The sequence below is a fragment of the Homarus americanus genome, unplaced genomic scaffold, assembly GCF_018991925.1.
Source record: "Homarus americanus isolate GMGI-L3 unplaced genomic scaffold, GMGI_Hamer_2.0 scaffold34154, whole genome shotgun sequence".
Classification (NCBI taxonomy): domain Eukaryota; kingdom Metazoa; phylum Arthropoda; class Malacostraca; order Decapoda; family Nephropidae; genus Homarus; species Homarus americanus.
In genome coordinates, this window is record NW_024753028.1 from 45,978 (window position 1) to 61,323 (window position 15,346).

Here is a 15,346-nt window from a genome sequence, read left to right on the forward strand (position 1 = left end):
TGTGATTGTAATGGTAGTTTTTTTTATGTAGTTTGTTAGGTTTAGGTCTATAACACACACACACACACACACACACAGAGCTGCAACAGGAGGCGTCACAAATCACCTGTAGTAGCCAATAAAGGGACTTACCTGTACCACTTTATGGAGGCAATACAGGAGAAATTAAAACAATAACTGGCAACTGTCTCCCACATGGACCACTTACCTGAGCTCTTGGCCACACACACACACGGTCCTGAAGGATGTGGGTGATGGCAATATGTCCAGTATAGAGGGAAGGAGGAGCATAATAAAACAAAAGTCATAAAATAATGTTAGTTTATTGGTCAGTTATTATGGTCTTCAACAAAGTATAATTATACAAGTCTTTTTGTTTGTTATTTTCACCTCACTCACAACACCACACTCATAACCTATTGAGGACCTGCCTGAAGAAGTCCCCCCCCCCCCTCCCTTCGTCAGTAGTTACTGGATCGTGAGCACAGCCTCCACGTCCTCCGGGGTCAGAACACCGTCTTGGACCAGCTCACCCAACTTTTCTACCACCTCTTTCTCCTGTCACGTAAATAAATAAATAAATAAATAAATAATAAAACAAATTAAGATAAACACATAAATAGATAAATAAATATATAACAAATAAACAAACAAAAAACAAATAAATAAAAACACAAACAAATAAATAAATAAATAGGTCAGGTCAGGTCAGGTCAGGTCAGGTCAGGTCAGGTCCTTAAGACTTACCAGGAAAAAGTTGGGCATCATATTGACTTCCTGTTGAGGGCGGTTTTCATCCCTCGGCTCCACCCTCGGGCCCTCCCTCTGCTCCACCCTCGGGCCCTCCCTCTGCTCCACCCTCGGGCCCTCCCAACCACCACGACGGTATTGAGACACGCGATTTGATGTTACCACTGCTTCGTCCATGTCCCCTTCTGCGCCTCTTGCACGACCTGCCACGCCCTCCTCCTCCTGCCGCTGGTGACGTCGAGTCCACTCATCAACCTGCATAGGAAAGATTTATACTCGTGTGTGTGTGTGTGTGTGTGTGTGTGTGTGTGTCGCAAAGTGTGTTGGTAGATTCAACATAAAACCCAACCCAACCCAACCCAACCTAACCTAACCTAACCCAACCCAACCAGACATTTACACCCCGTGGTACATTAGTATATTACAATGTTAACTTTCATGGCATATATATTTTTGTTAATTCTCGGTGAGTTTACGAGAATATTCAATAAAATCTCGATTTAATGGACTATATGTAAAGGGAAAGCCATCTAAGAACAATGACTTAATCGCTCGAGTACGATGACTTGAGTACTATATCATCGTACTCAAGGGAATTTGCCATCCTGTTGAAGGAGTTAAGACATTGTACTCAGGATGTTATTATATTCGAGGTTAACTTTTTGTACTCAGGGGGTTAATTCAATGTACTCAAGGGGTTAAGAAACCCTAATCGATAGGCTAACTCATTGTACTCAAGGGGTTAAGTCATTGTCCGCGAAGGGTTAAATCATCGTACGACACTAAAATAGGGCGTGTAATTAAATCTGACGAGGACTCCGCAAAACTACAGGAAGATCTAAACAAATTTTTCGAATGGTCTGAAAAATGGCAGATGAAATTCAATGTGGACAAATGTAAAGTACTCAGTATAGGAGATGTAAACAGGGAAACCAGATACCAGATGAACAACGATGTTATTGAGAAATCCGACTGCGAGAAGGATTTAGGAGTAATGATAAGTAGGAATCTTGAGCCAAGTAAACAATGTGTATTTGCTCGAAACAAGGCTAATAAAGTACTTGGGTTCATACAAAGTTACAAGACTAGCGAGGTTATCCTAAAACTATATCTTGCGCTTGTGAGACCTCACTTGGATTACGCAGTTCAATTCTGGTCACCGTATTACAGAATGGATATAGAATCCTGGGAAAGAATTCAGAGGAGAATGACAGGACTAATCCCGGGCATTAGGAACCTTGAGTACAGGGACAGGTTAAAGCATCTTAATTTGCACTCCCCCGAGAGACGTAGGGTGAGGGGCGATATGATTGAGGTGTATAAATGGAAGTCAGGGCTGAACAAAGGGGACATAACAAAGGGACTCAAACTATCCAACCAGGAGCGAACTCGTAACAATGGTTTTAAATTAGACAAATTTAGATTTAGGCGCGAAATAGGTAAACACTGGTTTGGAAATAGAGTAATGGACGAGTGGAACAAGTTACCAAACATCATCATTAACTCGAATACGCTGGGCAGCTTCAAACATAGGTTGGATGGATATAATTTATGAGCAATAGGGGTTGGGTGTAAATGGGACTGCCCAGTATGGGCCAATAGGCCCGCTGCAGTTTCCTCCATTCTTATGTTCTTATGTTCTTATGTTCAAGAGATTAACTCATCGTATTCAAAGGGTGAACTTGTACTTCTTACAAAGGTACATTGGGACCGCATGTACAACAGGGGATTACATTGGTACCTTCACACACAGAAACCACAGAGGAACATTGTTCCATTGTACAAGAGAAGCAGATTGTACAGTATGTGCGGTGCTTCACTCGCCACCTGAAGAGTATGTACTCCAATGGTACTTCATAAAGAGTCCATTGGTATATTGGTCCAGCGTTTGTACTCAGTAGCACATGAAAGGGAAATACTGAGTACTATTGTTAATAACGTATTGTGCTAAATGTCCTCTTAACACACACACACTCAACGAACAGAGTACGAGATGGAACTTTATGGACTCATGTACTCATATGTGTTGTACCTGGCCGCCAATCAGCTTGAAGATGGCCACCACCTTCTCGTTGCCATTCGTCAGCTGGCCCTCCAGTTTGTCCAACGCTTGTGATGCATGGCCCTGTAAACACCAGCTCTTGTAATGTTTGTTATTATTATTATTATTATTATTATTATTATTATTATTATCATTATTATTATTATTATTATTATTATTAACCACCAATTGACCACTAAAATCATTATCATCAACATTACTACAGTATAGTTGAGCCCTACGTCAAGCACTCGTGTCGCCATCCTCAACTTCTGCACACAATAGTCAGCTCCCCGCTTCACTAGGTCCGCTATGTCATACATGTACCGCGTCAGGCTGTTCTTCACCTCTCTGATCTCTTGTACCATGTTATGTACCTTGTCCTTAGCCTGTGTGTGGTGGAGGGAGAACAATATTCAGTTATACATTTGTTACTTTAACCACTATTACCATCACTATCATCATCACTATCATCATCACTATCATCATCACTATCACCATCACTATCATCATCACTATTATCATCACTATCATCATCACTATCATCATCACTATCATCATCACTATCATCATCACTATCTCACCATCATCATCACTATCATCATCACTATCACCATCACTATCATCATCACTATCATCATCACTATCATCATCACTATCATCACCATCATCATCACTATCATCATCACTATCATCATCACTATCATCATCACTATCATCATCACTATATCATCACTATCATCATCACTATCATCATCACTATCATCATCACTATCACCATCACTATCACCATCACTATCACCATCACTATCACCATCACTATCATCATCACTATCACCATCACTATCACCATCACTATCATCATCACTATCATCATCACTATCACTATTATCATCACTATCATCATCACTATCATCATCACTATCACCCTCATCACCCTCATTTTCCTCACCGTCACCCACTGAGACGCAAACCAGGAAATGACGGCGGAAGGGGAGATTGACCTCGTGTCGTCTTTATTCTCCACGTCGTCCTCCACCTTGTCCTCCACCTCCTTGTCCTCCACCACCTCGTCCTCCTCCACCTCGTCCTCCTCCACCTCGTCCTCCACCTTGTCCTCAACCACCTCGTCCTCCACCTTGTCCTCCAACACCTCGTCCTCGACCACCTTGTCCTCCTCCTCGGGGTGACCATCTTCTGGGGCGGGCAGGGCATAGACAGAGTCGTTGTAGTCGTCTAGCGTGGTGGTCATGACGGGTCGTGGTGGTGGTGGTGGATGTATGTTATTGCCTCCATCACTGTCCCTGGAAGTTGGCCCATGTTAATATTGTTACAGACAAGTGTTACAATGTTGCCTTGCGGGATGCCATAAAACTCACACGCTCCAGGTCCCGACCACGAAGATGCCGCCAACTTTAAAACTACCCTCAGACACTCTTGGGTACATCCAGGGTGTCATCCGTGAATAATCGAAGGTCGCGAATTAAAAATTTGCGAAGTGTAAGGTCGACCTGTGGTGTAATAGTCAGCATTCTCGCCTCGCAAGCGAGCGGACTCGGGTTAGATCCCCGGGCAGGGTGAAACTATGGGTAAGTTTCTTTACGCCATTTGCCTCTGTCTACCCAGCAGTAATTGGGGACCAGGATGTTAATCGAGTTGTGGATCGTATTCCCGGGTAATGGTTAGCCAGTGCAGTTGGCGAGTTGTCCGGTCTTCTTGGACTATTCCTTGACACTGGGTCATGCAGCTCGTTAACTTAGGGTGTGGTTGTTGTGTTGGTGACAGCGTCTACACTTTAACAAATTCACGCCTAGTTGGCCCTTGGGCCGGCCATCCTCGTTACACGAGAAACAACCGTTATATACAGTACATATAATGTTGCCTGGTGCCATTGTTATTGTTACTATTGGAATGAGTGCCAGTGGTGTTAAGAGGTCATAGTGCCATTGGTGTTAAAGAGAGGTCATAGTGCCATTGGTGTTAAAGAGAGGTCATAGTGCCATTGGTGTTAAGGAGAGGTCATAGTGCCATTGGTGTTAAAGAGAGATCATAGTGCCATTGGTGTTAAAGAGAGGTCATAGTGCCATTGGTGTTAAGGAGAGGTCATAGTGCCAGTGAGAGGTCATAGTGCCATTGGTGTTAAAGAGAGGTCATATGCCATTGGTGTTAAAGAGAGGTCATAGTGCCATTGGTGTGTTAAAGAGAGGTCATAGTGCCATTGGTGGTAATAGAGTTTATAGTGCCAACACACGACTCACCTGCCATCTTGAGTGTCGTAGTCGTAGTTATGGTCGCCGTAAGTGTAGTCGTAGTTGTGGTCGTCAGAGAAGTGGCTCAGTGGCTCTTCGGCAGCCATGCGTCGCGGGGCTCTCTGGCTGCTGTGAAGGATTGAGGGTGTGTCAATCTTCCTTCTGTTTTCATTAGGAAATAACAGTAGCTTACGGCACAGCTACAGGTGAGGATGTAGAGGCGTATACAGGTACAGGTGAGGATGTTGAGGCGTATACAGGTACAGGTGAGGATGTAGAGGCGTATACAGGTACAGGTGAGGGTGTAGAGGCGTATACAGGTACAGGTGAGGATGTAGAGGCGTATACAGGTACAGGTGAGGATGTTGAGGCGTATACAGGTACAGGTGAGGATGTAGAGGCGTATACAGGTACAGGTGAGGATGTAGAGGCGTATACAGGTACAGGTGAGGGTGTAGAGGCGTATACAGGTACAGGTGAGGATGTAGAGGCGTATACAGGTACAGGTGAGGGTGTAGAGGCGTATACAGGTACAGGTGAGGACAAATGTTTTGGTACAGGTGCTACTACAAGACGTATTATTATTATTATTATTATTATTATTATTATTATTATTATTACAATTATTATTATTATTATTATTATTATTATTATTATTATTATTATTATTATTATTATCATTATTATTATTGTTATTGTTATTGTTATTGTTATTGTTGCTGTTGTTGTTGTTGTTGTTTATAACGAAGCCATGTCTTATAAATAAATATAAAAATAACTTAACAGTAATTATCTTGACTCAACATTACAACACCTCACACTTCCCCTCTTCTGACGTCATCACTTCCCCCCCTCTTCTGACGTCATCACTTCCCCTAGTCACGTCCGCCACACCAGGAAGTCAAGTCACTTTCATATCACATACAGTTTTTTTTGTCAATTTATTTTATATTTTTCCTTATTTTAAGGGCAATATTTCGTTATGTTTTTACCTTGAAATAAATGTTACTAAGTTTACGTTATCAAAAGTGAACGATAGTGAGTCTCTGTCTTTGTTGAATGTGATTTATTTACGGTTCATGAGAGAGTAATAACAAAAGAAAGAAAATGAAACACACACACACACACACACACACACTCTCTCTTACCTTCCCCCTGTTAATTCATAGTCGTAGTTCAGGTCGTAGCTGTAGTTAGGGTCATTCTGCATAGCCACTCTGTTGGGCGGGTAGTTAGGCTCGTTTTGTGGAGCCACTCTGAAATGCGGGTAGATAATCTTGACCATCCTGGCCTGACCTCTAACCACTAATAAGGCTAGGAGGGTCAAGCTCGTTAGTAAGGTCATCCGCATGTTGCTGGCTGGTGAACTCTGTAAATGAATAGTTGTAAATGAGTTGTAAATAGATAGTGGCCACGGGGGTTGTAAATGGAAAGTCTCAATGGGTTGTAAATGAGTTGTAAATGAAAAAACTTAATAGTTTGTAATTGAATGAGTCTTTATCACGAGTTGTAAAAAAAACTAATTCAATGAGATGTAAATAAAGAGTTGTAATGGATTGCTAAAGAGAAAGGTACACAAGGGGTTGTAATAGTCACAGTTGTAAATGAATAAAACAGTTGTGGTGAGTTGTAACAATATTGCAAGGTTGTAAATCAATAAAGTTTTCCTGTTTATTAATTTATTTTACATTTGTGATATAAGTTCTTGGTGAGGAGGAAGGGAGGGGGGTGAGATAAATGGGGGTGTGTGAGGAAAGAGGAGATAGTGTGGGGTGTGAGGAAAGAGGGAAAGGAGGGCATGGTGTGGGGGGTGTGAGGAAAGAGGGGGGAAGAGGGAGAGATAATTGTGGGGGGTGTGAGGAAAGAGGGGGGAAGAGGAAGGGACGTGTGGAAGAGAGAGAGAGGAAACAGTTGGTCGGGCCACACACACACACACACACACACACACACACAACCTTGACCACCGAAGGGTCAAGGCGTACCTGGCGCTCCTCCAGCAGCAGCCAGGTCAACTGTTATGTTGGCCCATACCAACTCCCTCCCCTGAACCCTCCTCCCCACCGGAATATTAACAAATTCTCGCCAGAAGTTACAATTTCATTAAGGAAAGGAATGGAACCAGTGTTGAACGGAGGTGAACAGTGGTGAACAGTGCTTAAGTCAGTGAGAACAACTCAACAGTAACAGCCGAGTCGTGCCCAAGTTAACCTTCACACAGTGAGGTCCCAGGTACCCAGTGATAACTGCCCATGAGACCCAACAACAACCAGCGATGTGTTAATCCGTTTACGATAGGGAGGCTTGGGGCCACACCTCACTCATATAACACCATCTGTGAGGGAATTACTACACCCCGTGAGGCCCCTCATAACACCATCTGTGAGGGAATTACTACACCACGTGAGGTCCCTCATAAGACCATCTGTGAGGGAATTACTACACCATGTGAGGTCCCTCATAACACCATCTGTGAGGGAATTACTACACCACGTCAGGTCCCTCATAACACCATCTGTGAGGGAATTACTACACCACGTCAGGCCCCTCATAACACCATCTGTGAGGGAATTACTACACCACGTCAGGTCCCTCATAACACCATCTGTGAGGGAATTACTACACCACGTCAGGCCCTCATAACACCATCTGTGAGGGAATTACTACACCACGTGAGGTCCCTCATAACACCATCTGTGAGGGAATTACTACACCACGTCAGGCCCCTCATAACACCATCTGTGAGGGAATTACTACACCACGTGAGGCCCCTCATAACACCATCTGTGAGGGAATTGCTGCACCACGTCAGGCCCCTCATAACATCATCTGTGAATTACTACACCACGTGAGGCCCCTCATAACACCATCTGTGAGGGAATTACTACACCACACGCCCTCACAACACCATCTGTGAGGGAATTACTACACCCCCCTCATAACACCATCTGTGAGGGAATTACTACACCACGTGAGGCCCCTCATAACACCATCTGTGAGGGAATTACTACACCACGTCAGGTCCCTCATAAGACCATCTGTGAGGGAATTACTACACCATGTGAGGTCCCTCATAACACCATCTGTGAGGGAATTACTACACCCCGTGAGGCCCCTCATAACACCATCTGTGAGGGAATTACTACACCACGTCAGGTCCCTCATAAGACCATCTGTGAGGGAATTACTACACCACGTGAGGTCCCTCATAACACCATCTGGGAAGGAGTTACTACACTACGTGTTTGCTGTTCAACACCTACATTAATCTGTATGTTCACTGTATGTTCCTTTACCTTTCTCTAATGAAGGCTTTTGTTAAACCACCAATGTATGTAATAAGTCATTTATGTCTAATGTATATTTTCAGCCTTCGGGCTGCAGAACTTTTTCAATAAACCGTTAATTATTATTATTTTATTTATTGTTATTATTTACACACACACACACAGACACACGTCATTTGCCACCTGCAGTCCCCCGCCCACCTCGCGCAGTCCGCCACTACAACAAAATTCAGCCCATAAGAGCCCGCACCGATAGATATAAGAACAGCACCATCCCATCTATTGTTAAAATAATAAACAACTCCTGATTTATGTACTGTACAGCCCTGTCAATGAATTGAACGAATATTATTATGTCTAAATCAAATGCAAGTTTATGTATTTTCAGCCACTGGCTGCAATCTCTATTAATAAACCGTTATTATTATTATTATTATTATTATTATTATTATTATTATTATTATTATTATTATTATTATTATTATTATTATTATTATTACACACACACACACACACACACACACACACACACACTAAAATATGTGCTGAAGATGCAAGACACAATTATTACTTTAACAATAATTAAGAACATCACATGAAGATTAGACACCCCAGCTTATTGCCCTTGAAGGTAAGGTTAGGTTAGGTTAGGTTAGGTTAATATCTCATATAATCAGAGAGGGAATCAGTAGTAACAAAGGGCAAATTAAATTGAAATATTAAAAATTTCCTAAGTTGATTGAATGTTAATATCACTCGTATGTAAACGGAGAATATCCCGTAGGAGGAAGACTTACCTTCAGGATAGTGTGTGTGTACTGACGGAGGCCTCTGTAGTAGTGTGTGTTGCTGCCCCGTGTTGACTGACATTTGTGTTGTGGTGCAAGTGTCCTTATTCCTTCTCTCCCCGCTCTCTTCCTCCCTCTCCCTCCTCTCTCTCTATCTCATGCTCCCTCTCCCCCCCTCCCTCCTCTTCCTCTCCCCTCCTTCTATCATCTCCTCATCTTAATTTCAACTAATCGTCCTTCTCGTCTCCCTCCTCCCTCTCTCCCTCCTCCCCCCTCCCTCCTCTCTCCCTCCCTCCTCCTCTCTCTCCTCCCTCCTCCTTCCCTCCCTCCTCCCTCCTCCCTCCCTCCTCCCTCCCTCCTCCCTCCCTCCCTCCTCTTCTTTCCTTCTCCTTGTCACTTCACCGCTGACCTTTGACCTTTGACCTCTGGGTGCTACAAATGTACTAAACTATTCAACCTTTATGCCTGTTTGGTTTTAGGGGAGAGGGGTGAGGGGAGGGAAGAGGGAGGAGAGGGTGAGGGGAGGGATGGGGGAGTGAGGGAGGGGGTGACACTGAGATAGTGCTTACACTGACTTTAATTTGATACGGTCCAATCCTCTCTCCCTCCCTCTTTCTCCCTCTCACTTTCCTTCTTTCCTTCCTCCGGTCTTCCTTTCGTCTTTCCATCTCCTCCCATCTTCTTCCCTTTCCCTCCTCTCCCTTCTCCTCCTTTTCCTTATATTCCCTTCCTTCATCCTCTCTCGTTTTCCTTCCCATAGACATCGCATGTTCTTCCACATCTCGTCTATAATCTATCGTTGACAGTCACCCCCACTCCTGTCTATAGTCTATCGTTGACAGTCACCCCCTCAGTAGCTGCCTCCCCACTGCTCTGCCTCCATAGCTGTCTTCACGTCTTCCTCTTCAGACAGACAGACAGACAGACAGACATATCTACAGTTGTATATGTTCCTGTCATCACACCCGTCTGTCTGTCTGTCTGTCTGTCTCCACTATCTTGTTTTCTGTAGTGTTTGAGCTGTGGCTGATGGTCGTATCCGGGGGGTCGTGTGTATAATTATGATTAGTGACTGTATCGAGCACACACACACACACACACACCACCACACACACACACACACACACACACACACCCACACACACACACACACACACACACACACACACACACACACACACACACACACACACACACACACACACACACACACCCACACACACACACACACACACACACACACACACACACACACACACACACACACACACACACACACACACACACACACACACACACACACACACACACACACACACACACACACACACACACACACACACACACCCACACACACACACACACACACACACACACACACACACACACACACACACACACACACACACACACACACACACACACACACACACACACACACACACACACACACACACACACACACACACACACACACACACACACACACACACACACACACACCACACACACACACCCACACACACACACACACACACACACACCCACACACACACACACACACACACACACACACACACACACACCCACACACACACACACACACACACACACACACACACACACACACACACACACACACACACACACACACACACACACACACCACACACACACACACACACACACACACACACACACACACACACACACACACACACACACACACACACACACACACACACATTCCCATTCCCAAATATGTAACTGTATATTTTCAGCCTTCTGGCTGCCAGCTCTTCAATAAACCGTTAATTATTATTATTATTATTATTATTATTACACACACACACACACACCCCCCTCCCACACACACACACACACACACACACACCACACCACACACACACACACACACACACACACTTAGCCATAACGACGTTTTAATCATCCAAACTTGTTCAGTAGTCTTTAAGGTTAACATTTGGAGACTTTATGACATTGAGTGTTGTAGGCGGGCAGGGCAGGATGCGGGGCGGGGCAGGATGCGGGCGGGGCAGGATGCGGGCGGGCACACGAAGGGTGCGGGGCAGTGTATTGTGGCGTGTAGTCAGGGAGAAGGAGGAGTGGTGGAGCTGGACGAAGCGTAGTGGGACAAGGAGGCGAGAAGGGGTGGGGCGAGGCGGGCGGGCGGGGTGGGCAGGCGCGAGGTAGTGGTATGTAGGATGGGGGCAAGTCATAAATAACAGGCAGGTTATCGGAAAACAAAGGAGAGAGAGAGAGAGCATATTTGACGATGAAACATTATATTACAAGGATATTCAGGCAAACATAAGTCTCTCTCTCTCTCTCTCTCTCTATGAGCCTCAGAAGGTGCTGGTGAGGGCCTCTAGTTCATTGGATTACTATTGACGAGACCATAACCATGTCCCTCCTCCTGCCCTTGATGGAGACACGCTATTGGCTGTGGGAGATAAGAAACCTTGGGCTGTTGAGGAGATGGGGACCCTATTGGCTGTTGAGGAGGAGACACCCTATTGGCTGTTGAGTGAGATGGAGACACCCTATTGGTTGTTGAGGAGATGGAAGAAACCCTAGTTGTTGAGTGAGATGAAGAAACCCGATTGGCTGTTGAGTGAGAAGGAGACACCCTATTGCGTTGAGTGAGAAGGAGACACCGTATTGGCTGTTGAGTGAGATGGAGACACCCTATTGGCTGTTGAGTGAGATGGAGAAACCCTATTGGCTGTTGAGTTGCCGGATACACTGTGTTTGACTTGCCGGATACACGGTGTTTGACTTGCCGGATAACGTGTTGACTTGCCGGATACACGGTGTTCGCTTGCCGGATACACGGTGTTCACTGCCGGCTACACTGTGTTCGACTTGCCGAATACACTGTGTTCGACTTGCCGGATACACGGTGTTTGACTTGCCGGATACACGGTGTTCAACTTGCCGGATACACGGTGTTTGACTTGCCGGCTACACGGTGTTCAACTTGCCGGATACACTGTGTTCAACTTGCCGGATACACCCAGACGAGCGGATGTGAGCCTCAAGGAATTCCCCCATGTTATGATAGCACGTTATATATATACTGTACGTGTTATTGGAATTACCAGTTGATTACAGGGAGGACGGACTCTTGTGACACAGTGGTACAGTGATACAACAGCAGTGCTACAGTGACCAGAATACAATAACAGTGAAACAACAGTGAACTGAACCAGAGGGAGGGAGTTGACATTAAGCTTCCGTTGCCATAGTCATTCTCACAGTTGCCATTTAGACTTCCCGACAGCAGTTCTAAGTTGTCGTTTGGGTGTGTACCGTTTGTTGCTGTTGTTGTTGACATATTTTGACTGAGACGGTTTTGAACATAGGAATAATGTATTACTACACTTCAACACAACTCTCTCTCTCTCTCTCTCTCTCTCTCTCTCTCTCTCTCTCTCTCTCTCTCTCTCTCTCTCAAAACACCCCTTGCGACAACAAACACTTCTATCTCAACTGTTTTTATTTAATCTCCGGAAATTATAAACCACATTAGTGTAAATATCTCACTCGTCAGGGGAAACAATCGGTATTTTTAACCTTAGGCGATAAACTCCCCCGTGTGATTGTTTTGTGGAGAGGAGGAAACATCTCTTAATTGTTAATTGTGTCGTCCAGAATTAACGTCAAGTTGTGTTTTGCTTCTCTTGCTTTCTCTCGTTAAACTGTGGACAGGTATTAGCGTTTTAAATGTGTAGGAAGAGTTTGTGAAATAACGTATGTTGGTATGAAAATCAGGGGAGTGTTTAGTATTTATCTGATGGGAGGATAACAGCTGATCATATGTAAACAAAGGCCACGTGGGCGTCTGAGAATCCACCTTCTGACCAACCAGTCTGGCCAACCAGCTGTAGTAATTGGGCCACTTTGGTGTTATCATCCACTATCTTCACTTGTAGTTTATCCAGGATCTCCGGAAACATAAGATAATGAATAAAAAGACAGGAAGAATCAATGATAAAGATATAATAGAGAGAATGATCGATAGCCAAGAGTAGATTAGAGTAGAGATATTAGCTCTCTCTCTCTCTCTCTCTCTCTCTCTCTCTCTCTCTACACCATCAGACCCACCCCACCCACACCCACCCACCCCACACCCACATATTTCTTCCCCCCTGCCTTCCGCCTTAAGACTTATCGTGTTGACTTACAATTACTCTGGATATGTTTATTTGAGTGGATCCTGGTGCCTGTGAACCTAACCCGTGATGTATACCTGTGATTGTTTGCTCTCTTTTGTTTACGACTGGTGTATATTTCTTGACTTCTTCTTCTTCTTCTTCTTCTTCTTCTTCTTCTTCTTCTTCTTCTTCTTCGTCTTCTTTCTTTCTTTCTTTCTTTCTTTCTTTCTTTCTTTCTTTCTTTCTTTCGTCTTCTTCTTCTTCTTCTTCTTCTTCTTCTTCTTCTTTCAGTTTTATTCTTTTCTCTCATTCTTATATATTCCCATTTCCTTCTTTCTTCCGTTTCTTTTGGTTCTTCTCCTATTTTCTTTCTTTTAATTGTTTCTCTTTCCTCTTCTTTCCTATATTTTTTTCGAATTATTGTCTCTCTTCTTTCTTCTGCTTCTTTCATTCGTCGTTTCTTTTCCATTTCCCTCATCCTTTTTCAACTTTCCTATCTTCCAGGTCTTTTTTTTCCTTATTTCATTTCTTTCTTTCCACCTCAGTTCTTTCTACCATCATTCCTTTTGCTTTCACCTTCTTTATCACACCTTTTATTATCCTTCCGTATATTACCGTTTTTGCAGCCTAGTCCTCTCTCTCTCTCTCTCCCCCCCCCCCTTGAAGCTTGCTTATAGAGTCCCTTTACACGCTAATGAAAGGCTTACACTATGTTCATTATAAAGGCAACCGGCCCGAGGGAGTGAGTGTGTGTGTGTGTGTGTTGGTCGACAGTGTTTGGTGTAGCAGTGGTAGTCGCCGTCCCCTCATAGTTTTCTGTGTTGCGTCCTTGAGTGCATAAGTCTTCCCCTGGGGTCTGTACCTGGGCTGGGTGTTCGTAGTGTGGGTCTAAGAGAGTTTAATTTTTCGTTCCTGGTTCTTGGTTGGTTTAATCTAAGCTGCGACGTCCAGTTCATCCTCAAAGAGATTCTGAAGCTTAATTTTGTCAGTTACTTAATTTAGCTTAAGACGTGCATTATTTAGCTGGTTTCTTTACTAAAGCTATGATGGCAAAAATAGATTCTCAGAGATTCTTCATGTGATTTTGTCTCGTCTTCAGCTACGACACAAAGATAGATTCTCATTTAACCTGAAGATAATTTCCTCAGTCTTCTTAACTAGAAGAGAAGCCCACCCACCCACCACTACACACCGCCACCCCACCTACCTACCTGGATTACATAATTCTTAAAGAGTCTTACGTTAATTTTCATCTCTAATTTACCTTAATGTCTCCCTTAAGCTTGGGGTATTAAAGGTTAATTATCAGACTTACGATAATTTTCACCCTTTTAGCTAATTAACTTGAAGGTGTAAAAAAAATGTCCCATTATTAGTAAAACTCACAGAGGTTCCTAGGGTAATTTCGTTCACTTCCCTACCTGATAATAACCTGCCTTAATTACCTAACCTAACCTCCCCCGAGCCCAGAGAGCATTAGTGTGTTTAATCATCAGGTCAAATATCCTGGGGTGTCTACTCTTCAAGTAATCCACGAAACTAATCTGGTTAACTCTTTTGGGTGAAATAATATAAATAAATATAGGTAAATAAATAACAGATAATAAATTTATAATGACATAAATAAATAAATAAATAAATAAATAAATAAATAATAAGCAGGATTTTTTTTAATATGTTTTCCCTTCCGCCCACAGGAGTGATGGGGGCGGCGTAGAGTAGTGTGGGTGCGTCAGTATGGAGAATAACGAAGATGTGGGTGTAGGGTCGGTCAGGAGTGGTCGCCGTCGCAACTGTCGCACCTGCGGCCAACAACACCAGCCGCACGAGCCGCACTTGTACGACTACATCGACGACGTGGACGAAGATGTCACCTGTCACATCTGTCTACAGGTAAGGTTGATTAACACCTGTTTTGTGTGTGTCTGAGGTAACACTACACCTGTCGTGTGGCTTACAGGTAACACACTACACCTGTTATGTGTCTAACAGGTAACACACTACACCTGTTATGTGTCTTACAGGTAACACACTACACCTGTTATGTGTCTTACAG

General features: G+C 43.9%; 1 protein-coding gene across 1 annotated transcript; it reads right to left on the reverse strand.

The window, feature by feature from the left end:
- Nucleotides 1-307: 307 nt before the first annotated feature.
- Nucleotides 308-9,199, reverse strand: LOC121855241. Its single transcript, XM_042350128.1, has 8 exons — nucleotides 9,122-9,199; nucleotides 6,189-6,409; nucleotides 5,050-5,169; nucleotides 3,744-4,095; nucleotides 3,034-3,180; nucleotides 2,783-2,875; nucleotides 748-1,005; nucleotides 308-558 (listed from the first exon to the last, which is right to left on the reverse strand). Exons 2-8 carry the CDS (start codon nucleotides 6,389-6,391, stop codon nucleotides 469-471), a joined length of 1,263 nt encoding a protein of 420 aa, XP_042206062.1. The 5' UTR covers nucleotides 6,392-6,409; nucleotides 9,122-9,199; the 3' UTR covers nucleotides 308-468.
- Between the last annotated feature and the right edge of the window lie 6,147 nt (nucleotides 9,200-15,346).